This window comes from Ursus americanus, chromosome 22 (genome assembly GCF_024610735.1).
Source record: "Ursus americanus isolate L20-20 chromosome 22, mUrsAme1.1.p, whole genome shotgun sequence".
Taxonomy (NCBI): Eukaryota; Metazoa; Chordata; class Mammalia; order Carnivora; family Ursidae; genus Ursus; species Ursus americanus.
This window is the reverse complement of record NC_142148.1, coordinates 25,654,505-25,679,568: the sequence shown is the minus strand read 5'-3', so window position 1 is coordinate 25,679,568 and position 25,064 is coordinate 25,654,505. Positions and strand designations below refer to the sequence as shown.

The 25,064-nt window shown below is 50.6% G+C and overlaps 1 protein-coding gene across 2 annotated transcripts in view; it reads left to right on the top strand.

The window, feature by feature from the left end:
• Window positions 1-23,549, top strand: part of HCK (HCK proto-oncogene, Src family tyrosine kinase) — a 37,890-nt gene extending 14,341 nt beyond the window's left edge. The window contains exons 2-13 of one of the 2 annotated variants that reach the window (XM_045807090.2): window positions 585-702; window positions 3,446-3,488; window positions 3,853-3,952; window positions 4,737-4,835; window positions 8,001-8,104; window positions 10,737-10,886; window positions 11,202-11,354; window positions 12,850-13,029; window positions 13,932-14,008; window positions 19,844-19,997; window positions 20,922-21,053; window positions 23,025-23,549. In XM_045807090.2, coding sequence (XP_045663046.1) covers window positions 586-702; window positions 3,446-3,488; window positions 3,853-3,952; window positions 4,737-4,835; window positions 8,001-8,104; window positions 10,737-10,886; window positions 11,202-11,354; window positions 12,850-13,029; window positions 13,932-14,008; window positions 19,844-19,997; window positions 20,922-21,053; window positions 23,025-23,227 — 1,512 coding nt within the window. In that variant the 5' untranslated portion in view covers window position 585 and the 3' untranslated portion in view covers window positions 23,228-23,549. Of the gene's footprint in view, window positions 1-584; window positions 703-3,445; window positions 3,489-3,849; window positions 3,953-4,736; window positions 4,836-8,000; window positions 8,105-10,736; window positions 10,887-11,201; window positions 11,355-12,849; window positions 13,030-13,931; window positions 14,009-19,843; window positions 19,998-20,921; window positions 21,054-23,024 lie in introns of both variants that reach the window. The other variant, XM_045807089.2, reaches the window with a different exon arrangement.
• The last annotated feature ends 1,515 nt before the right edge of the window (window positions 23,550-25,064 follow it).

Sequence of the window (25,064 nt, the reverse complement as noted above, 5' to 3'; positions counted from 1 at the left end):
TATTATATAATAATGGTATAGTTTCACTTTACTGTTTGCTCTGAGTCCCACACTGTGCTAAGTATTTCCCCGCCTACATGTTTTCTCATCCTTCCAACACCCTGCAAGTGTGTTGTATTATTATTATCCCCACTTCGCTGATGAGGAACTGAGACTGGGGAGCAGGGCGAGTGATGGGTGAGGTGTTGGTGGGGTGGAGGGGTCAAACGTCAGCTCAAGGCTTTCTGATCCCAGCACCCGTGGTGCCTACCACCCATTCTGCTCCAAGGCTCTGCATGTTGAGTTTTGATGATCCTCATGATTTATTCTCTGAATAAACTCCCCATTGCAGGGGTCCTTGGTAGCATGACTATGACAGCTTGTCAACTCTGTGTGGGTATGTGGCGGACATGGACGTGGGGAAGCCCAGGGGTGGCAAGGGTGGAGTGAGTGGGCTTGGCAGGGGCAGTGGGTCAGGGGGTGGGGGGAGACAGGGTAGGGGAGAGGGAGCCAGCCTGAGGGCAGGGGGCCTGGAACCCAGCATCCAAGACTCCTCTGTGTGGAGCTCGGGGCAAGCAGGCTCACTTACCTTCTCTCTGATGCAGGATGGGGTGCATGAAGTCCAAATTCCTCCAGGACAGAGGCAAGGTCTCAAAAACTGAGCCCAGCACCAACCCACACAACCCTGTGTATGTGCCAGATCCCACGTCTACCAGCAAGCGGGTGAGTGGGGGAAGAAAGGGGGTTTCGGCAGCCTGAGGGGCTGCCCCATGCTGTCCCAAATTGCCCTAACAGCTTCCTGTTTTTCCAACGGTCAGCAAGGTGTGTTTGGGGTGACACGGAGCTGACCCGTCACCAGCAATGCCCTAACTCTCTGGAATACACCTGCACCAAGGACCTGGGACAATGACATCACTCCTCCTTGTCCAGCTGCCCAGGCCTTGGCCTCTGCACCCGGGCTCCAGGGACCAGGTCCTGGTGGGCATGGCAGAGGCCCCAAGCCTGGGCAGTAGCACAAGCAGCGCTGACAGTAGCCAGTGACCTGACCAGTAACAACAGCAGTTGAAGTAGTGATAGTAAGGATAGTATCAGTGCTGTAACAATAACCATAATAACAATTGTAACAGCAAGACCAGTGGAGTTTAATGGCAAGGGCAGATGCAGGAAATAAAAGAAGTGGTCATACTCGTAGAGGTGTTTGCTTACTTATCCTCTGCTTATACAGGGCTCATGACGAACCCTGCACTGTCCTAAGTGCTATATGGTTATCAATACCTAGTGGCCTCACAGTAACCCTAGGTCTTGATTTTTACTATACAGGTGAGACACCGAGCTTAATAACTTGCCGAAGGCCGTATGGGTAATAGGGGGTCGAGGCAGGATTCAAACTTGGGCCATGCATGCTCCCAAGTACCAGTGGTTGGAGCAGGAGAAACAGGCAGAAGCCAAATGCTAACGAGGAGCAGTAGTCAGGGCAGTACTAGTGGTGGTAATGGGAGCAATAGTTGCCATGGCAGTCGGGCCACTACTCCTGTAGTCATGAGAGTGATGGAAGAGTGGCTGTAACAGTAACAGTGCTGTCAACAATAACAGAACCAGGAGTGGTGGTGACGGTACTATAGCTACAGGAATGGCTGTACCGATCTTACCGTTCTTGGAACACCTACTGTGTTCTAGGCACTGGGGTCAGGTGCTTCCACATTATTAGTCCTCACCAAAAGCTGTGAGGCAGGAGTTATGCCACTTGAAAGCCCCTGTGACTAAGGCTCAAAGAGGTGAAATGCCTCCCAGGGGCCACACAGCTGGGAACAGCAGAGCTGGGTCTTTCCAGTCCTGAGGCTGGGGTGCTCTCTACTCTGGAATCCTGCAGTCCGTGCTGTAATCTGAAGTCATCTAGGGAAGCACGGCCTCTGCTTGCTGCCTCCAGAGGCAGGAGTGCTCTCTCTTTCCTGGGGCAGGCCCTTAGAAAGTTCTTCCTCAGATTGAAGGGAGGCCTGTTGTCTCATAATTAACTCCTTGTTCCCAAACCTAACCCTTAGCCCCACACCAAATACATCCATTCCCTTTGCCCCATGACAACTAGCAGAGAATAAAGCAAACATCTTATCCCAACCCACCCATTCCTTCCAAATCATCTTTCACGCATGGGTTCCTGGGCTCTCTCCATTCTGCTTGCCCTTCTCCAGGCCTGATGTCTAGAACAGGGCTAATTCTGGGAATGCGGCAAGGGGGGTGGAGATAGTGGAATACACCTCCCTCCCTCTGACACTTGACATCCTGATCTTGAGATTTAATGATCTTCTCACACCAGTGATGTCCTGAACTGACATCCTAAACCCTAAGTCACTCCTAGATCTGTTCTCTCTCCTAACCTGTGTGGCCCTGGGCCCTTTCTGCGGTTCAGGCTCCAGGTTCTCCGAGGCCCTCTAGCTTGGCACCAGTGGGAAGCAGAGGATTTTCTCCTACCAGTTTCTGGTCTCCTGAGCATCAAGTTTATGGGATGCTATTATTGGCCGTGTGTCGTTCTCCTGCAGGGCATTAGTTCAGTGGTAAGTTGGTAAGTGTTCCTCCAGAGAGAGGGTTCCCAAGCCAAATCAGTTTACAAAGCACTGGGCAGAACAGGCTCCTTCCCTGCGGGGGTCCTCAGAGCTTTATGACTCTTCACGGGCTTTGTGGATCTCCCCAAGGAAAGACATACCTCTCCTTGTTTCCCACACCTGTTTCTCTAAGTTTACTTAAGCATGCGACACGCAAACACATTCCCCTTGAAAAGAAAAATCACAAATGGCAGTGAAATCTACAGTTTCTTCTGACCGATGTCCCCCTCCCCAGAGGTATCCCACCTCTCCCCAGAGGCATCAACTGTTGTCAATTGGTGTGGACCCTTGCACACCTTTTTCCAAGAATTTACACTCACACACATTCATACTTAGGATGTGTGTACGTGTTCTCTGTACATGGATTGTGTTTCTCATTCTGAAGAACAAGCTTTTTTCACTCAACAGTGTGTCTTTAAGGCCTAGTTGAGCCAGGAATGAAGTTCCGTGTCGCTGAGGGGTTTCGAGCCCCACCGTGTAGGTGTCAGAGCGCCTCTGGATGAACACTTAGGGTCCTTCCTGTACGTGATGGAGCCTTGATGCGTGGGACACATTGGTAGACCTACAGCTTCTTCAAGCATATCTTAGAAAACACTGATCTGGACCAACCCCCTCACCATATGTCAAGGGGGGGGAACAAGCCAGGATCCCCCAGTATGTCCAAGGCCAAGGCCACAACCCAAGAGACCTGGGTCTTTGCGGTGCCTCTCATGTGCTGTGTGACCTCACGTATGTCCCCAGCCCTCTCAGATCCTCCTCCCATGGCACACAGGCCTGGGATGAGATACTCTGGGGTATCCTTTTTGACACAGACCTTCTGGGGCTCCCCACACACAGATTCAGCCCCTTCTCCCCTTTCTTCCCCACAGCGTCCTGACAACAGCAACAACATCCCACCAGGGTCCACGGATGGTAAGTATTTGGCAAACGCGTGTGGTGGAGTCTTGTGTCATGGAGAGGGTTAGGTTAGGGGCTCAGTCAGAGCTTAAGGCAAAAATCCCAAACTGTCAAAACTGCCCTTGCAAATCCTTTACATCACTCCCAAAGCACTTTGTACGGCTATTTCATTTCTATTACACTGTCTACCAATGTGAACAATACACCTTTAGCTTTAAACTCTAGATCGCACGCCACATGGCAAGATCCTTCCTTATACCGTGAGACAGACATGTCGAAGGGTCCAGGGCTGGGTGCCAGTTGTTGGGATGGGAAACATCCAGGGCTGTGGTGGCGCTCAGATAAAGCCTCACCATCCTGTGTGTCTCTCTCCCAGCAGGTCCTGATGACATCATTGTGATTGCCCTGTATGATTATGAGGCCATTCACCATGAAGACCTCAGTTTCCAGAAGGGAGATCAGATGGTGGTCCTGGAAGAGTGAGTCCCTATCCCAATCCTAAGACATAGCTACCTGCAGTACTCAATCATGCTCTCTTTTGTGTTTCAATAAAGAACCTGATAGACTATTTTATACTAGGGGGTAAATGGCTGATAAGAATCATAATAGAGGAGGAACGATTTGCTGTTAACCTGGACGAGAGCCACAACAAAGGCGCTCGTGTACTTACTAGCAGTGCACATGCAGGCAACAATGAACAGGTGAAAGGGCTTTCTCAGGGAGGTCTTCCTTGGGCTCCTGTAACTAAGCTACGGGTTTATCTAGGGACCAGACCCTGCAGAGGTACCTTTGTATTCAGAAATCTCTGGATCTCTGAGTTTGCCACCTCTGGTCCCCTATAGTCTTCACCACCAGCGTAGTGTCGCTGTGTGCTGGGCCTCAGGAATGGGAGTGGTTCTACTTGGTCAGACCACTCCCTGTGGCTCTTGGCCCACAATGAGTCCGCCACGGGCACAGGGCCCCATACCCTAAGTATGGACCCCTGCAAGGCCAGGGGAAGAGTGGGGCCAGAGACCTAGGGCTGCGGGCTGTGAATGCAGGGACCGGGCTTGATTCTAGACCCTTGGATGCACAGTGGGGCTGTTGTAAAGATCCATGCCCTAACGACAGAGTGCAGGCTGGGGGCCAGGACCGTGGTAACCCTGCCCCTTACCCTGTCTGCTTCCTGGGGTTGGGAGGGTATTCTAGGCCAAGGCTGGGGGGTCCAGGAGGACCAGGGGATTCCCACTTCTTTCTGACTCCTTTGTTCCCTCCTGTCCTCAGGTCTGGGGAGTGGTGGAAGGCTCGATCCCTGGCCACCCGGAAAGAAGGCTACATCCCAAGCAACTACGTCGCCCGAGTTGACTCTCTGGAGACAGAGGAGTAAGTGTTCCATTTTTCCTGCCCTACCGAAGGAAGTCCGAGCAAAATCGGGTTTGTTCCTGCCTCGGGCTTTTGCACTCACTGTCTCCCTTGCATGACACACTCTTCCTAGAGGTCTGTCCCTGCCTGGCTCCTTCCCGCCCTTCACGTCTCCTAGGGGCCTTCCTCCACCGCCCTGTCTAAGGCAGATCCCCTCCCGGACTGTGTCTCTCATGGAGACCTGTTTTGTTCCCTCCTGAACACTTCTGGCTAGCAGGAACAATCTTGTTTCTCACGTTCATGGCCTGCCTCCCCCACTAGTGGGGAGCATTTGAGGACGGGGAGCTTGTGTATCTGCCAGTGCCTCCTCAGCACAGGCTGGCATGCAGTAGGTGCTCAATACATATTTGTGGACTGAAGTATGCGGCCGTGCCGAAGAGGGTCTCCGGCGAGGCGAGCCCGCCTGCACCTGGCCGGCCATCCCCGCTTTGGTTCATTCAGTAAGTGAATGACGTGCCTGCACGTCCCCAAGCCCCAGACGGGGGCCTGCAAGGACGCATCAGACACAGCCCCCCTCAGAGAGCTCCCTGCAGCCCAGCGGGCTAGGCTGCAGGCTCTTCTCTGTGTCTGGCTTGACTCTGAAAACATAAACAGTTACACGGCATTCATGCATCCATGCCATCATCCAACAGACATTTGTGGCCATCCGGCAACCCCGTTCCAGGGACACTGGGTGCCTCAGACAGGGCTCCTCCCTGGAGATGTTCACAGCGTGGTGGGCAAGACTGGCGAGTGAAACGGTGGCCATGCTATGGGGCGACCACAGACCCCAATCACAACCAGCCATTCAGAAAGTTAAGAAATGGCGGTCCCTCTGGTTTTCTCTCTTTTGCCGCCTCCCTCTGGCTTGATAGTGTTGAGGGTTTGAAATGCTGACCTATTAGAAATTAAAATGTTTGGGCTTTCCCCATCTGAGAGTCATGCCCTTCTCAGTGCACATGAAACCTCTTTGCTGCGCGAAGTCTCCCTTCTGTGGCCGTGAGGAAGGGCTTTCTCCTACCGCTGACCCCCTGTCCTGGACCACCCCCCAGCACACCCCTTAACTGCTGCAGGCAGGGCTCGGTTCCTTCTCACTCCTTCTAGGCTTTCTCTTGGGGCATCCAGTGCTCTGCTCCCAGACTCCGGGATCTGAACACTCACAGCACACCTGCACCCCCCCCCCAGCCGTCTAGAGGAGGCACCGGCTGGCAGTACTCCTCGAGGGCAACATACCTGCCAAGTGGAAAAGGCGGGGCGCAGACAACATATGTGACGGGTTATCGTTTGTGAACAAAGGGGATACCCTAAATGGTGGATCTCGGTCTTGAGTGCACCAGCATCACCTGGAGGGCTGGCTAAACTACTGGTTTCTGGGCCCTGCTCCTCAACTGTCTGATTCAGAATTTGCATTTCTAACAAGGTCTCAGGTGAGGCTGATGCTGCTGGCTCGGGGACTCACTTTGAGAACCACTGACCTAAATAGACACATCGGGCTTGCCGAGGGCACTCCCGCATTCTTGCGTCTGCATCAAGAAACGGCCAAGGGACGGTGCGTTTGGGGAGAGCAGTCCAGGCATTGGGAAGTACGGGGGGAATCTTACTTCCTCCCCGTCCTTGAAACAGACAATACTTTGAATGTTTCAAAATGCAAATGGTGGGGAAGGAGATAGAATAAAGTGAAAAATCTTCCTTTCACCCTGTCCCCAACCAGCCACTTCCCCTCCCCAGAAGCAACCCATTGCTTATGAGTCTTCCCAAATGCTTTCTACTTGTGTAAGAAAATACACATACCTCCCTTTACTTTACACCAGGGGCCAATACCACACACGCCGTCCCACACAGTCCTTGTTCAGGTGCAGTGTTCATCACGTAAATGCCCTACCATCCCCTATTAGTGGTCACTGGTTCGCTTCCCGTGCTGGGCTATAGTGACTCTCCTTGTGTATCTGTCATAAGTTCCCAGGGGTGGGATTGCCAGGGAGACAGCTCTTACCATACACCATGCTACATCGCTTGAATGTTTCACCAGAGCACGAGTCAGTTCACAAATGAAAGCAAAGAAAGCAGGCGGTCAGTTTCCCATGGTGACAAAGAGTGTGGGCTCCAGAGTTAGACCGCCTGGACTTGAATCCTGCCTCCACCACTTCTCAGCTGTATGACGCCAGTCAAGTAACTTGCTCTCTCCGTTCCTCAGTTTTCTCATCTATAAAATGGGGGTAATAAGGGCTATGATTCCATACAGTTGTTGGGTGGATAACGAGAATTTCATGAATGTTAGCTGACTTTCTCCCCCAGTTGATGCAGAGGAAACAGAGGCCCAGAGAGGGAAAGCGACTTGCTCAAAGTCACACAGCAGATTTGTGGCAGGTGCAAGGCCTGCTAACCTCGAGTCTGGGATGCTTTCCATTACAGTGTACGGACCACTCCTCACCCTGCTGAGGGTAGGAATGGATTTGGCTGCTGCTGCTGCTTGGACTTTTCCACTCAATATCCCAAATATCCAGGGAGAAAAATGAAAAGATCGAAGGATACGGCCCCAAGTATAAAATTATTTGAAACTCACATTTTCACTTGAAAATTCATGTTGACTTTATATTCAACTTTGCACACACAGAAGAAGATACATTGTAAAGTTTACAAAGCTCAGGCCCCCACTCACATGGACCTTTGAGACCCTGAGAAGATGCTCATTTGCACCTGTGAAACTGGCGAAAGCAAGACTTGACCACAGTTGGTTAAGACTGCTGTGTCTTCCCAGTCAGTGTTTCTGTCCATCACCATATCCTGCACATTGGGTGGCATTGGAATGACCCATGGGCATTTTGTATTTGTAATACTGTATTCTTTTCTTTAAAAAAAAAAAGGGTGTCTTTGGGGTTTTTTTTTTGTTTTTAAAGTTTTTTGGGGGAATCTTTCTTTTGGTATTATTTTTCTTAAAGAAAGCTCCCCGAACTGCGTAAGTTTCCATCTCAGCAAACTGGATTCACTCCTGGCAAATGTCTGTTTTTATATCAAAAGAATGGTTCTTCTTCCCAAAAGAATCTTGTGCGAAAGTTGATGCTGCAGGAAGCCAGGCCTTCGTCTCTTGGTGCCTGGACAGGACCCCTTCCCCAGAGTTTACACACCACTCCCGCCCCTTTCCACCAGGTGGTTCTTCAAGGGCATCAGCAGGAAGGATGCAGAGCGTCAACTCCTGGCCCCAGGCAACGTGCTGGGCTCCTTCATGATCCGGGACAGCGAGACCACCAAAGGTGACACGCCGGCCCTCCCCACCCTGCCCCACCCTGCAGGCATGACTGGCCACCACTCTCCCTCTGCAAATGCCCCGGGAGGGCTGAGCGCCTCACCCAGCCCACCAGACTGCCAAGTTTTCTCCTGCCCTTTGCTTGAGCCTGGTTCAGGTCTTCTCAGCCTCTGTAGTTCCTGGGTGGGTCTCTGGACGGAGGTCCAAGCAGTCGTGGACCCCGAAAAACAATCTTTCTGTTGAAGCTTGACCTTCACGAGCTTGCATTACTTAAAATACCCATCACAATACATCTTGTCCACAACCCTGATTCCCCCTCCCTCCATAAGGTAGGGGTAGACCAGGCCGCAGGAAGAGCCTCAGGCCAGCCGCCTCGGAGACTCTCCTTACACTGGCTCTTTTGATGTTTTTGGAAGTTTTGATGTTGGTGAACTGCTTGAAATTCCTGTGCTGTGAGGGGGGCTTTCTGCTGGGTCGGTGCCGGGGAAGGAAGAACAGTACCCAAAAACATCACGTAGCTCAAACTGGCATCTGTTGAGGCTAATTTCCCCAAAAGAATGGATGTCAACAAGGAGCCTCGTGATTTCAGACTTCACACGTGGAGTGCACCTTTACTAATATGTTTAGTCTCAAAGCTGCATGGTTCAGATTAAGCAAGTCAATCGTTCAAAGTGTGACCCGACAGTTTTGGGGATATCCACCAAAGGCATCTGCGTGGCCTTCTCCTCTACCCCTAGATATCTGAATTGATCAAGCCCGAACCATGGTAGGATAAGGCCACTCACCATCATGGTTTCAGGCCAGTGAATATTTAGGTTTTATTTCCTCCCACCCAGTAAGTCCCCTTCAAGCCTCAGGGCAAGGGAAATAGGACAAAAAAGGCAAAGCTGTACACAGTCCCCAGCTTCTCCTCTCCAGCTGCTCCCAGGACATCTGGGGGATTGATTGAGCTGGTCCCTCGCACAGATAGGGGCAGGGAAGCCAAAGAAACCACCCCAGCCCTGCAGGGCATGAATGCAAGTCTGGTTCGCTCTCACAGCTCCCCCCAGGCGGAGGACCCTAGGGGCGGGTTTAGACAGTTGAATAAAACTGGCACCATGAGAGCCCTGAATCCCATCCTGCTGCTTCTTGGATTCTACCCCACCCTCATCTAGTATCAGTCAAGCCAGCCTTACCTTGGCCGCACAGAGTGGCAAAGAGCGGGGCCCGGACCTCGGTCTACTTGCCTATAGACTGATGGTGATCTAAAACCTTGACCTTGTGGGGTTATTCATTCACTGCCAGGAATAACATAATGCCTTATATTCATATAATTACAATCCATTTTCGTGACTGTCATTCATAGTCACTCACAGTTTATTTGGAAGAAGTTCTTAGAACAGTGGCTGGCATTATCTGGTCACTGGTTATACGTGCAACAGTTTAAGCCTCCTCAAAATCCAATGACATAGTACACACAATGCATGGAGAGCGGACTGAGAGACAGAGAGGCTAATAGTGGGCCCAAGGGCGGACAGCTTGCAGACAGCAGAAGCATGGTCAGGGACTGAAAGACTTAACGTGTTTCTGGTCTATGGGATGTCATGCATGTTAGGTTCCTATCACTGCTGTCACAGATTACCACAAACTTCGTGGCTTAGAACAAGACGAATGTATCATCTTATAGTTCTGGAGGTCAGAAGTCTGAAATTGGTCTCTCTAGGCTCAAGTGAAGGTGTCCGAAGGGCTGGTTCCTTCTAGGGGCTTCCGGAAATAATCTGATTCCTTGCCTTTGTCAGCTTCTAGAGGCCGCCAGCATTCCTTGGCTCATGGCCCCTTTCTCACACCCCTCCAACCTTGTGTTTCCATCTTCACCTATCCTACTATTGACTTTGACCTTCCCACCTCCTCTTATAAGGACCCTGTGATTCCATCAGGCCCACCTGGACAACCACGATAATCTCCCCATCTCCAGATCCTTAACGGGATCACAGCCCCCAAGTCCCTTTAACCTAACAAAGTCATAGGTGCCAGTGATTAGGACATGGACATCTTGGGGGGCTGTTATTCAGGCTACCACGACACCTAATGTTGACATTTACGTTTCGATGTCTACATTTCAAGAGTCAGACTGCCTTTTATTGTTGTTGTGAATCCTTTTTCCCCCCCTCTGGCTTCATTTTATTTTATTTATTTTTTTTATTTTTTATGTTGTGAATCTTTTTGTTTGCTGTTTCTGAGTACCCTATTTACCAATCTGATGTGGTGTCTTGGCTTCTGTGATAGATGATAGATGATAAAGACAATGAAGTGTTCACATCCCGAGTGCTTTACAGCGTTACTTCTTTTAATCATCAGGCAATGTGACGAGGTACGGAGGTGTGATGACCAGTCCCATTTTACAGATGAGGAAGCCGAGGCACAGAGCAGGGACATGGTCCCTTGTTCAGGGTCTCACAGCTGGACATGGAGGAGGCTGGACGAGAACCGAGACAGCCTGATCCCACAGCCCACTCTTCCCCGGTACTCTGCTGCCCTGGTTCCCGCACGGTGCCCACGGTGACCTTGCATGGGTGCCAGGAGCGGGCGTCAGGGTGCTAACAAGAGGTGGCAGGGCTCCGAGATCCCACTCCTGAGAGGTTTTTCTCTGGCCCTCGCAGGAAGCTACTCTTTGTCTGTGCGAGACTATGACCCCCAGCTCAGGGACGCGGTGAAACATTACAAGATTCGGACCCTGGACAGCGGCGGCTTCTACATCTCCCCGCGGAGCACCTTCGGCACGCTGCAGGAGCTGGTGGCCCACTACAAGAGTGAGTCCTGCCCGGGGCTGCATCCCAGCCAGGTGGACCCGTCCCCCGGGAATCCTCGTGAAGGGTGTGCTGCAGCCTTCAAGGCCTGCTGAGCTCTTCCTGACCCTCCCCAGACAAACAGGTGCTTTGACTCTCGGGAAGTCTCAGGCCTGTTGAGAAGGAGGGTGGAAGGAACATCTCATCGTGCTCTGTGCTCTTGTCCCTGGTGGTGGTGACCCACTGGGACATGGGCCACAGGCAGTGGACAGGGCAGGGAGGCTTCCGAGGGGAAGCCTCTGACTGGCTGCCCTCCACTGACCAGGGGCTCTGTTCCAGAGGGGAGTGATGGACTCTGCCAGAAGCTGACAGTGCCCTGCGTGTCCTCCAAGCCCCAGAAACCATGGGAGAAAGATGCCTGGGAGATCCCCCGGGAATCCCTCAAGCTGGAGAAGAAACTTGGAGCCGGGCAGTTTGGGGAAGTCTGGATGGGTAAGGACCCAAGGACAGAGGGTGGAGGGAGGGCGGAATGAGGGAGGTCACTGCTTCCAGGAACAGCCGGAGGCAAAGTGGGGATGCCACCCAGGGTGGAAGGGGAGATTTGAATAATAACAGTAAAGGAGCAATTCCTCTGATAGCAACCACATTGTCCTGCTATGCAAACACTGATTTGCCTTTGAGGCCAGGCTTGTTGGGGTCCAAATCTCCCTTCTGGGAAGGAGCAGTCCTGGATGAGGAATCTCTTCCCCCTTCCTCATATGGAGCTGGGACAGTCCACCAGTTCGGGGTTGAGATCATCAGAGGCCTCTTAAGATGATGAAAACTAAGAGTGGGGAAATGTAGTTTAGAGATTTTCAGGTAAGTTCCATGTTGGCAACTGATAAGCAAGCTGCTCTGAGCACCCATGATGTGCCCAGCACCATGCTAGGGCACTGTGGGGCACCGAAGAGGCATGCGCCGCCCCACCTTCCTGCCCCTAATAACTTGAGAACAGCAATGCCTGCTTTGCACAATGTGGGGTAGATGCGATGCCTGGCCCCGTGCCTGGTGCACTCCACCACGTTCCAAGTGGGAGCGAAGATGACTTAGAGAGATGCAAACAATTCAGCCAGAAAAAGTAAGTTTAAAATCCACACATTTCAACTACATTTACTGAGACCCTGCTGTGTGCCAGGCATTGAATAAGAGAATGTGGCAGAGAAAGTAGAGAGAAGAATGTAAAATGGATCTGAGTGAGAAGGTTGGAAAACTAAAAATATTATATAAGGCCTTAGACTCTCACTACAGAAAGACCTCAAATCTAGAGTCGAGCTTCCTGGGAGCCAAGGCAAAAATGGAAACACAAGTAATGATGAGATTTACAAGATCAACAAGATGAGGCAGGGGTGGGAAGGGTTGAGTCCCTGCAGTGGGAGGGGGACCTGGGGGCTTGAGACTGATTGATACGCAGATTGATTGGTGCACCAAAGGCAAGGGGGAGTTTGGTGGATGAGGAAGCTGGCAAGGTGGGCGAGGTCAAATCCTGCAGGGCTTGGGGACCATGATGAGATTGGTCATTTAATTGGGAGCAATGTTGTGATTAAAGCCTTTTAAGCGAAGATGGGGTGTGTGTGTGTAAGTGACAAAGCAAAGGCGGTGTGTATGTGTGTACGCAAGTAGCCATCTGAGTGATGTTTTGAGGTTATTCTTGAATCCCTCCGACAGTCCTTGAAAGGCAGAGCCGATCATTTCCACTTTGCAGATGAGAAAACCACAGTTCAGAGAGGTTAAGTGACTTGCCCAAGGGCACATAGCTAGGAAGCGGGGAGCCAGCCTTCTAACTCACATCTTTCTGAGACCAAAGCCCATGTCTCCCTCCCCCTCTCCGTGGGCTGAGATGAGCAGGGAAGGCGTTCTGTAGGAGGCAGCTCTGCAGCCGGGCCTCCCAGGGCCGTGGGGAAGGAGTAGTGGGTTCTGACCACCTTTCCTGTTCCCTCTCCTCCTCCAGCCACCTACAACAAGCACACCAAGGTGGCCGTGAAGACGATGAAGCCAGGGAGCATGTCCGTGGAGGCCTTCCTGGCGGAGGCCAACCTCATGAAGACTCTCCAGCATGACAAGCTGGTGAAGCTGCACGCGGTGGTCACAGAGGAGCCCATCTACATCATCACCGAGTTCATGGCCAAAGGTGCTTGCTGCGCTCTGGGCGCTGGGGATGCAGGCCGTCACTCATACTGGTCAATTGCACACTCAAAGGTGACGCTGACATGGTTCTTGCCCTCCAGGTGCCCCCGTCTGGCCAGGAGCTCTTCTGACAAGTGCTCACTGAACTTGATAGGCAATGGCTCAAGCCCTCCTGGTTAATGGGGTGAAACCATTCAAGGGGATGCCAGGAGAAGGGGAGCTCAGGGGGCTACAGGAGAGGGGAGTGGAGCCAGAACCCCTCTGGGTGATAGTAGAAGAGGCTTATGGGTTCACGGTGAGGCTTTGAGGCTGGGGGCAGCTCCCTGCTTCACCAGCAGTCTTCCCGGTCTGGACCAATGCTCTGGAAAAGAGAGTTGGCAAAGCATTCCTTCCAGGCTGACCCCACCCCGCCTGCCCATGATCCAAGATTTCCCGGAGACTTTTTTTTTTAGGCCACCACTTCACCACCGTCTTCAATCCTTGCCCCTTTGTCGATAAACAGAAACATCTCACACAACCTCATTGGGAGTGATTTTGAAATCTCAGAACGCTTTTCATTTTCTAAATACACAATAACGCCAGCTTGGGGAAAGCACGCCACCACCACCCCCGCCCCTTCCCATCCCATCCCATCCCATCCCATCCCATCCCATCCCATCCCATCCCATCATCCGGGCTCAGAAAACTCTCTCAGTCAAAGAAATTGTGATTGCCCACCCCCCACCCCCCACCCCCCAGTAAACACAAAGTCATTTTTAAGACACTCAAATTCTAGTTCGCAAACACTAGGAGTGGTAAATAAATATTTTTATTTAAATCCACGACTATGAGCAATTTCAACCATACACCGAAGGAGCGCGAGTACTGAGTACTGAGTAGCACGGGTCGCTTCCCCTTCCCCCACAGGGAGCCTGCTGGACTACCTGAAGAGCGCGGAGGGCAGCAAGCAGCCTTTGCCCAAGCTCATCGACTTCTCAGCTCAGGTGAGAGTCTAAGGGGGCCGGGCGGGGGCGGGGGCAGGAATTCATTGACTTCTTTCACACCGGTTTGTTGGACACATGCCCTAATAGTGCCAGCAATAGTAGCTGACATGCGCTCAGCGCTCCGTGTGAACCTACGGTTGACCTGCGAGCAACCTGAGTTTGGACTGTGCTGGGTCCATTTAGAAGCAGATTCTTTTTCATAAATAGAGTACAGTGCTGTAAATGTATTTTCTCTTTCTTAGGATTTCCTTAATAACATTTTCTCTTCTCTAGCTGACTCTATTGTAAAAATACAGGGTGTAATACATATAACCTACAAAACGCGTATTAATCCATTGTTTACGGCAGTGGTGCGGCTTTGGGTCAACAGTAGGCTCTTAGTAGTTCAGTTTTGGGGGAGACAGAGGTTGTATGTCGGGTTTTGGCTGTGCAGGAGTCCTAACCCTAGCCTTGTTTAAGAGTCAGCTGTACACTTTTTGTACGTGTCTTGCAGATACTAACTCATTCGGTCCTCACATCAACCTTAGAGAGTGGGATTTCTATTATCTATTCTTTTATTTTATTTATTTATTTGAGAGGGAGAGCACACGAGAGAGAGCACACGAGGTGGGGAAGGGGCAGAGGGAGAGGGAGAGGATGAAGCCAACTCCCCACTGAGCACAGAGCCAACCAACCAGGGACTCAGTCCCAGGACCCCAGGATCAGACCTGAGCTGGAGGCAGACGCTTTTTTTTTTTTTTAAGACTCTATTTATTTATTTGACAGAGAGAGACAGCCAATGAGAGAAGGAACACAAGCAGGGGGAGTGGGAGAGGAAGAAGCAGGCTCCCAGTGGAGGAGCCTGATGTGGGGCTCGATCCCAGAACGCTGGGATCACGCCCTGAGCCGAAGGCAGACGCTTAACGACTGCACCACCCAGGTGCTCCTTTATTATCTATTCCAAAGCTTAATAGCTTGAAACAACAACCGTTTATTATTTCTAGTGATGCTGTGCGTTGACTGGGGTTGGCCGGGTGGCCCTTCTGCTCCCCGCGGTGAGACTGAGGTCAGTCTTGTGGAGGCATTCCGCTGAGAGCTTGCCTAGGGCTAGAATATCCGGCCTGGGGACTCATCCTCTGGGATCTCTCTCCCTGGGGGCTCATCCTCTGGGATCTCTCTCCCGTGGCCCCTCATCACTCAGGAGTCCGGCCAGGGCTTCTTTATGGCACGGTGGCTAGGTTCCAGGAGGGAGTGTCCAAGGGGCCAAGCCCTAATGTGCCAGCACTTGTGAGTCCTCTGTTCCCATCATGCTTGCTACTTTCATTGGCCAAAGTATGGCCCATGGCCCAGCCCAGGCTCAGTGTGGGAGGGGGCTGAACGAGGGCATGAATCCCAGGAGGCACAGTCCATTGGGGGCCACCAGTGTCACAGGCCACAGACAGGTTATCCCATTTTACAGAATAGGAAAGTAAGGCATCGAGAAGCAGTTGAGTACAGATGGGGAAACTGAGGCCCAGTGAGGTGAAGTAGCTTGCCTAAATTACTGGGTTGATTTGGGGGGGATACAGCAGTGAATGAAATAGAGAGTAATTCTGTCCTCCCAGAGTCAATAGGCATTAGACAACTGAATTTCTAAGAGAGCCATTGCCCGAGTGGTCCTGGCTCAGAGCTGAAGGATGCAGTCAGTATCCAGCAAAATAAATAATGTGCACAAACCACAGCAACACTTCGGAAAATCCCATTTTCTCTCTTATCTTCCCTTCACTCTCTGCAGCTCCTCCTACCCCCAGCTTGAGTGCTTTTTGCTTCTGCTCTCTCTCATTCCCTCCTCTGTGGGAAAACAGGGGAGGAAAGGGATGCTGTGGGAGGACGTGGCTGGAGCATTTAGCCTGGTCCAGAAGCAACCCAAGAAGGCTTCCCGGAGGAAATGGCTTCTGGGCTGAAACCGGAAGGATGAGTGGAAGTTAGGCAGCTGAATTGGAAAGAGGAGGATATTCTAGATGGAAGAAACAGCCTGTGCCAAAGCCCATGGCGTAAAGCAAAAGATCTGGGCCTGGTCAGCTGGTACCTGGGGCTGGCAAAGCCGAAGCAGGTGTGGTTTGCAGCCTGAAGGGTGTTAAGGGAGACCTGCCCAGGGCCTAGGGCCGGGCCTTCTGGAGTTCCCTAAGGCAGAACTCATTTGAGTATGCAAATCCCAGGAGAGGGGGAATGTCCAGAGATATTAAAAAAAAAAAAAAAAAAGGCCTTAAATGTTGGAGACTGGAATGCCAGAGGCATATGGAAATCAAGGCCTGGCATTTTCACTTTAATGGGCCCTGTCCCTAGGGAAACAATAGTCTGGCCTATAACTAACTTATAAACATCAAACTGCCAGAAATCTTGTTGGGGGAGAGTCAGCCTGGGCAAATGCCACCCTCCCCGCTTCACAGATGGGAAAACAGAAACCCAGGGAGGGAAAGAGATTCCTGACCCTTGTGTGTCCAGGAGCAGAGAGCCCAGGGAAAGGAAGAAGACAACCTGGGACCAGGTCTTCACCTCCAGTCCTAGAAAGTCAGACAGTGCAGTAAAACGTGCCTCGTCCCCTGGCCGTATGGGCCTCAGACCTGCTACAGGCCTCAGTGTCTTCATTTGTCAAAGGAGGGAATTAGACCACATCTGTGCTTTCCGAGTTCAAAAGCCTTTTGGAGGGGCCCCTGGGTGGCTCAGTCATTAAGCGTCTGCCTTTGGCTCAGGTCATGATCCCAGCGTTCTGGAATCAAGCCCCGCATGGGGCTCCCTGCTCAGCGGGAAGCCTGCTTCTCCCTCTCCCACTTCCCCTGCTTGTGTTCCCTCTCTCGCTGCCTCTTTCTCTCTGTCAAATAAATAGATAACATCTTAAAAAAAAAAAAAAGGCAAAAGCCTTTTGGAAAGCCCTAATTCTTTTGGTCAAATGAAATCTTATACAGTAGCTGAATATTTTAAAATAGGTCAAAACAGAGCTGCTCGGATCGAAGAGGGTGCCCTTTGCTTTGCAACCCCCCGCACCCCCGCCAGCAACCCCTAGGAATCAGTAGGATTCAGTCTGAAGAGCCCAGATTAGGCCCATCCAGCTCTGATTCTGTGGCTCCCTGATGCTCTCAGAAGGAAACCCAAATTTTTGTTTTTATTTTTTTCAAACCTAAGTTTTAATGCCCAACATCATGGCGGCCTGCTTGGTGGTCATGAAATGTCACCAATTCATCAACCCCTAGGTCTTAGACCAACCCTGAGCCCAGTGAACCTCTCCATTATTCATTCAACCCTTGAGAAGCAACACTGTGTAAGCATCTGGGCTTAGGAGTCACATAGAGTTTTGGTTTTGATCCCATCTCTGCCTGTGTTGCTTTGAGCCAGTTGCTTAACCTCTCTGAACACCACCTTCCTCAACAGGGAGCATGAAGAGCCATGACCGAGCGAATACTTAGGTGACAGACACTGTTCTACACCCTTGACGTAGGCTTAGAGGATTAATCCTCACCTGACCCCGCAGAAGCAGGTTCTATCCTTGTCCTCATTTTACAAAGAAAAGGAAGGCACTGAGGAGTGCAGCAGCTTGCTTGAGTTCCCAGAGCTGTGGGGCTCAGGCTGAGCCGGTCCAACTCCAGAGTACCTCCAGAGTTCCTTAGCAGTATCGTCTGCTGTCTCCTAAATTGGGTTAATCCCACCTGCCCCACTGAGTGCACGCGAAAATCAGTAACATGAACGTCTGCCTGTGGGTACTGAAAAAATGGTAACTAGCAGCATTAGAGCCCGCTCTGCCAAATCCAAGGCCAAAACTGCAGGTAGAGGGATGGATCCGCGCACAGGCTGTGAGCAGGGCTGCTGGAGGTCCACTCCTGGTCTCCGCTTGGACCAGTTACTTATTTCTCCAGAATTCAGCTTTCTTGCCTGTGACATACGGCTCTCTGCGCCTCCCCCAAAGCACAGAGCAAATGCTATAGAAGCTCAAGTGTTATCTTACAATAAATGAATAAGCTACGATGCCTGCCATTAACATAACAGCCCTCATCAACTGTTCTGTGTCTCAGGATTCCTGATAAATCCCCCTCCTCGACCATCCCCCACCCCTCCTGCCCCTGCAAGACCTTGTCTCATCTCACCCCAGGCTTGTGACCCCAAAAAAATCTGTCTCAAGTTTTTGTTAGAAAGTCTGAAGCCTCACACCTCGTTTCCGGTAGCCATCGGGTGCCCCCTGCTGGCCACTTCCCACAAGTGCGCCATCGACTTGCCTCTGACCTTGAGCAGGCTTGTAAGGCTTGGTCTGGTGTGTCTTGTCAGGCTCCCCCACCCCACCCTACCCCACAAATCTCACCAGATTGCGCCCAGCTGCAGTCCTCCAGAGCACTGGAGTTCTGCAGTAATTAGAGGCAACATGGGGCACAGGGGTTGGAAATCTGAAGACTGGTTTGAGTCTGACGTTGAGAATTTTCCTGATGGGATGATCTGGAAAAAGTGTCCCCCTCTCTGTAAAACAGAGATTGTAGTAACACCTGGCTCGAGGAGCCCAAAGGCTAATTTTTTTTTTTAAGATTTTTATTTATTTATTTGACAGAGATAGAGACAGCCAGCGAGAGAGGGAACACAAGCAGGGGGAGTGGGAGAGGAAGAAGTAGGCTCATAGCAGAGGAGCCTGATGTGGGGCTCGATCCCATAATGCCGGGATCACGCCCTGAGCCGAAGGCAAACGCCCAACCGCTGTGCCACCCAGGCGCCCCCCAAAGGCTAATTTGTAAGCCATAAGTGCTGTTTTTGGGTGTCTGGGTGTTAATTATAAGCCTATTTATAAGGGTTAATGCACAAGCCCTTGAAAAAGGTCCCTAATGAAAAATCCCACATCTTTCCATCAGAGGCTTCCAGGGACCCATTGTGAATGAGAATTCTCCATACAGTCTATTATTCATTTAGCAGCCATGATGGCATTAAAATATACATCAGACCATGTCACACTCCTGCTCGAGGACTTCTACCATCTTCCTATGATGCTCAGTGTACAATCTAAACACCCCTCCAAACCTAGAAGGTTCTTCAAAGTCAGCAGCCTCCCTCTCAACCTCACCTCCCCCCACCCCACCCCCCATCTCTCTGTGGCAACTTCTGCTTAGTCACCTGTTCCATGAACATCCAAATTCATTCCTACCTCAGGGCCTTTGCATGTGTTGCTCTCTCTGGCAGGAATGCTCTTATTTGACACACTTATTATCGCCACTCAGATTTTTGCTAAAATTTCACCCCTTCAAAACAGCCTTCCCTGACCACTCAATCCAAAACAGCCCTCTACACTTCATGTCCTGCTAGCCTGCTTTATCCTTTATGGCACTTACTACTACCCGCAGGGCCCTTGCCTGGCTCACCAGTGGTTCCAATAATATGTCTGGCACCTGTGAGACACTCAGTAGATATTTGTTGAATGAATCGATGAATTGTCCCTACCCAGGCTTGAGGATGAGGAAGGTATAAGAGATAGAGCAGAATATGACATTAGCCTAGGTTGTCCCCCAGAAAGAAGGTTGGAGATGAGAGGACCTTATAGTATTCTGGTGTGTGTGTATGTGGTTCCTGGGGAAATAATGCCATTGCTCTTTCCTCAAAGTAGTCTCTGGAAGTCTTGAAACCCCAGAGAAGCCCCCAAAGAGACCCAGGTCCTGAGATTCCCCCCAACATAGATGAGGAGATAGAGAAATGCCAACCCGAGCTCAGGACCCTTCCACAAGAAAGGGGAAGCTGCCACACACATTTTCCCATTTTCTCAAACTTGGACATGCCTCTTGTGTTTTGGGATGGGACCCACCTCGGGCCAGGCCAGAGGTGAGGATGAGGATGTCTCTGTTTTGGGTGGAGATTGCAGAAGGCATGGCGTTCATCGAGCAGAGGAACTACATTCACCGAGACCTCCGAGCCGCCAACATCCTGGTCTCTGCGTCCCTGGTGTGTAAGATCGCCGACTTTGGCCTGGCACGTGTCATCGAGGACAACGAGTACACGGCTCGGGAAGGTAGGGAGCGCAGCCAAGGGACCCACGGGCCCACTTGGATGGGTTGCGAGCGTTGAGAGATGAGACATGTGTTTGTCTCCGTATTAGCTGTGTGTTAGTAAGCTTGCTGGATTCCTTCTAGATAGAGTATCCTGGCCTGTAGACTCTCTCACCCAGTGACTCTGATCAGATTTAGGCTGAGCCAGCCAAGTGCATGCGGAAATTAAGGGTGAGAGCAACTTTATGCATAATGGACAAAAACTGGGAAGAATCCAAATATCCATGAATAGTGGAACGGATATATAAATTGTGGTACATTCATGTAATACAATATTATGCAGCAATGAAAAGTTACAAACCAATGCTCCACGCAACAAAATGGTTGGCTCGCACAGACATAATATTGAAATGAAAGAAATCATACCAAAAAAAAAAAAAAAAGTAGACGCTGGATAGCGCCATTTATACAAAATTCAGAAACAGGCAAACTTGTGTATGAATAGCAACATGGTTTGTGACAGCCAAAAAGTAGAAGCAACAAGAGCACATTATTCGGCCACAATAAAGGACGGAAGGACTGATAGATGCTGACCGTGGATAGACTTTCAGAACATCATGTTAAGTGACAAAGACTGCATATCGTATGATTCCATTTATAGGAGTCCTTGAGGACTGTACTCTTCAGGAGCTGTAGTTCACTGGGGTAACGGCTGAATAAATGAGTTGGCCCAGAGTGTCAGCTCCCCTGGCACGCCCCAGACCCCTCTGCCCACTCCTCTCCACTCTAGACATCTGTCCTTGGGATGGATGGCCCTTGCTTCTGCGGAGGCCGGACAGAGGGGCAGATGTTAGCAGCCGTACCCCTGTCCTGCCCCTCTCCCTAGCAGACACCCAGCCCTGACTGCTCCCAGACTCTCCCTGACTCTGCTCTGTCCAACCCCACAGGGGCCAAGTTCCCCATCAAGTGGACAGCTCCCGAAGCCATCAACTTTGGCTCTTTCACCATCAAGTCAGACGTCTGGTCCTTTGGTATTCTGCTGATGGAGATCGTCACCTACGGCCGGATCCCTTACCCAGGTAGCTAAAGGGGCATCAGCTTGCGGCTGCTTCCACGGCCCAGCCTGGGTCTCTTCTCTTGTCAGCGTATCCATTCGGACAGAGTTCTTGATCCTTGCCCCCAACCTCCCCTCACCTGCTTCATCTCAGTTAAAGGTATCACCATCCACCCAGTTTCTTAAGCTGAAAATCTGGGGGCTTCCTTGGCTCTTCCTTTTCTTTCACCTCTTACCACATCCAAGCAGTCTCAAGGTTCTGGCCACTTGTCTCCAAAATACATGCTCATGTCCAATTCCGCTGCCTCCACCTACATCCCGGCCAGCATCGTCTCCCACCTTGATGGGACAGTGGCCTCCTATGCAGTCTCCCTACATTTGTCCTCTGCCCCACAGGCCATTCTCCACTGAGGCCAGAGGGATCCTTCTAGAATTGTGAAACAGATCTTGTCCCTTCTCCACCTCTAACTCTTTAATGGTCTCCCACCCTAATTGGGACAAAATCTCAAACTTCTAAATATGGCCTTTACCCCCTGCCTATTTCTCCAGGTTCATCTCAGTCTGTACTCCACCATCCAGTCATCTAAAGTATCATACATGCCCCCACTTCTCATTCATAATACCCCGTACTGTCTCATTCATAGCATTCATTGCAGTTGATAACTATATGTTTGTTTAACATTTTCCCCACCAGACACTGAGCTCCATGAGGCCAGAGATCATGTCTGTATTCCTCACTAGTGTATGTGAGCTGCCCACCGCTGAGTTTGGCACATGGTGGGTGCTTAATAACTACTTGTTGAATGGATACATTTATCCCCATGCCTATGGGCAGCACGCTACGCTGAGTAGACCACGTAGTTACAAAGGCATACCCAATATGTAGATTGCCTGAGACTCCATGTTATTCTCTGTTCCCTTCTGGTTGGGATGCCTCCTGGGGTATCTGTGGCCAAAACACTGGGCAGATGGAGAAAGGCAGATATAAAGAGTCTCTGACTTTGTATATAAATCATCCTGAATTTGAATCTCACCCCATCAACAATTACACTTGGAGAAATTCACTTTACTTCCCCTACCCTAGTGTCTTCACCTTTAAAAAATATAGGTAATGATATCTACGTTGCAGAAGTGGTGGTGAAGATTAGAGATAAAAGGTGTAAACAGTTGGTTCATTCATCGGTATTGATGAAATCCCTCCTGTGTGTCAGGCACTGAGGATACGGTGAGATAAGCACATTCTAGCCTGGGGGACACACACAGCAGACACACACTCTGAGCTGGAGAACACTGTTGAGGAAAAAATGAAGCAGGGCGAGGGAGAGGAGTGATGTGGGGCGCCCGTGGTGCTCCCCATCTTCCTGTCAGAGCGGGTCCTTATTTGAGTTGGAAGGCAGCTCAGTGAAGAGCTAGGGGAAAGATTCCAGGTAGAAGACACTGCTGGCTCTTAGGCCCTGAGGTGTGTCTGAAGAAAGAGCAAGGGAGCCTGGCAGCTGGAGACAAGGAATGAGAGCAGATGGTGAACGGTAAGGTTGGCAGGGGCCAGATCACAGAGGGCCCATGGCCATGGTGAAGAGCGTGGATTGCGGATGTTAGTCGAAGTGTGTGGAAGCCGTTGGAGAGTTTGGGCCAGGGAAGTGGCATCATCTGATTTCCATCTTTAAGTGACGCTTTGGTTCAGCACGGAGAGCGGATTGGGGGCTGGGTTGTTTCTCAGTGTTGTGGAAAGAGGAGGGGAGCATCTTCCAAGGGAGGAGCACCTTTCCTGGCAGTCTCCAGGACAAAGTTCCTCAGCTCCCATTGGCCAACATCGGGTGCCATGCCCCTGACCTAGCTGTAGGGGAGGCTGGGGAAGGGGTCCCTGGCTTTCATAGTGGGAGGGGCTCAGCTCCCAGGGCAGGTGGGAACTGAGGGGTGCGGGGCAGGCAACAGCGTCTGCCACCCCGGGCTTCCCTGTCCCAATCCTTCGCTCTTTACTTCCATGGCTCCTTCTCAGGGATGACGAACCCTGAGGTGATCCGGGCGCTGGAGCGCGGGTACCGCATGCCTCGACCCGAGCACTGCCCCGAGGAGCTCTACAACATCATGACGCGCTGCTGGAAGAACCGCCCTGAGGAGCGGCCCACCTTCGAATACATCCAGAGTGTGCTGGATGACTTCTACACGGCCACGGAGAGCCAGTACCAACAGCAGCCGTGATGGGCGGGGCCAGGGACCCAGAGGACACCTAAGAGGTGGCTCCAGCCCCACCTGCACGGTGCCCGCTCACCCTTCCCGTTCCCAGACGCTCCCCCCCCTTCCAGCCACCGTTCCTCATCTGTCAGGTGCGTGGGCTGAACTGGACACTCTCTTTTTGACTCTAGCAACCTACAATCCACCAGCCTCAGGAGACTGCAAGTTGATATTTCTGTTGCGTAGGACAGCTGGATTCCTGTGACAGCTGTGCTTTGGGTGGGAAACCTTAAAAATAATGAAATAAATATTTAAATAAAAGATACAGATGCTAAAGGCTTTCCTGACAGGTCAGCTTGTCTTGTCCTGCTGTTTCCTGAAAATCATCTATTTGCCTTTTTGCTGGATGACAAGTCAGAAAGGGGGGAAGGACCCTTCCAAAGACCAGTAGTATGAAGAGAAGTAGGGTCCAAGGCTCCCACAGTTTCTTTTTTTTTTTTCTTTTTTTTTAATGATTTTTTATTATATTATGTTAGTCACCATACAGTACATCCCCGGTTTCCGATGTAAGGCTCGATGATTCATTAGTTGTGTATAACACCCAGTGCACCATGCAATACGTGCCCTCCTTACTACCCATCACCAGCCTATCCCATTCCCCCACCCCCCTCTGAAGTCCTGTTTGTTTCTCATAGTCCATAGTCTCTCCTGTTTCATTCCCCCTTCTGATTACCCCCCCTTTCTTTATCCCTTTCTTCCCCTACCGATCATCCTAGTTCTTATGTTCCATAGATGAGAGAAATCATATGATAGTTGTCTTTCTCTGCTTGACTTATTTCACTTAGCATTATCTCCTCCAGTGCCGTCCATGTTGTAGCAAATGTTGAGAACTCGTTCTTTCTGATAGCTGAGTAATATTCCATTGTATATATGGACCACAACTTCTTAATCCAGTCATCTGTTGAAGGGCATCTCGGCTCCTTCCACGATTTAGCTATTGTGGACATTGCTGCTATGAACATTGGGGTGCATATGGCCCTTCTCTTCACTACATCTGTATCTTTGGGGTAAATACCCAGTAGTGCAATGGCTGGATCATAGGGTAGCTCAATTTTTAACTTTTTAAGGGACCTCCACACTGTTTTCCAGAGTGGCTGTACCAACTTGCATTCCCACCAACAATGTAGGAGGGATCCCCTTTCTCCACATCCTCTCCAACAATTGTTGTTTCTTGCCTTGTCTATTTTTGCCATTCTAACTGGCGTAAGGTGGTATCTCAGTGTGGTTTTGATTTGAATTTCCTTGATGGCTAATGATTTTGAACATTTTTTCATGTGTCTGTTAGCCATTTGTATGTCTTCATTGGAAAAGTGTCTGTTCATATCTTCTGCCCATTTTTTGATTTGTTTATTTGTTTCTCGTGTATTGAGTTTGAGAAGTTCTTTGTAGATCTTGGATACCAGTCCTTTATCTGTAGTGTCATTTGCAAATATATTCTCCCATTCCCTGGGCTGCCTCTTAGTTTTTCTGACTGTTTCCTTGGCTGTGCAGAAACTTTTAATCTTGATGAAGTCCCATAAATTCATTTTATCTTTTGTTTCTCTTGCCTTTGGGGATGTGTCATGAAAAAGGTTGCTTTGGCCGATGTCGTAGAGGTTGTTGCCTATGTTCTCCTCTAGAATTTTGATGGATTCCTGTCTCACATCGAGGTCTTTCATCCATTTGGAGTTTATTTTTGTGTATGGTGTGAGATAGTGGTCAAGTTTCATTCTCTTGCATGTAGCTGTCCAATTTTCCCAGCACCATTTATTGAAGAGACTGTCTTTTTCCCACCGGATGTTTTTTCCTGCTTTATCAAATATTA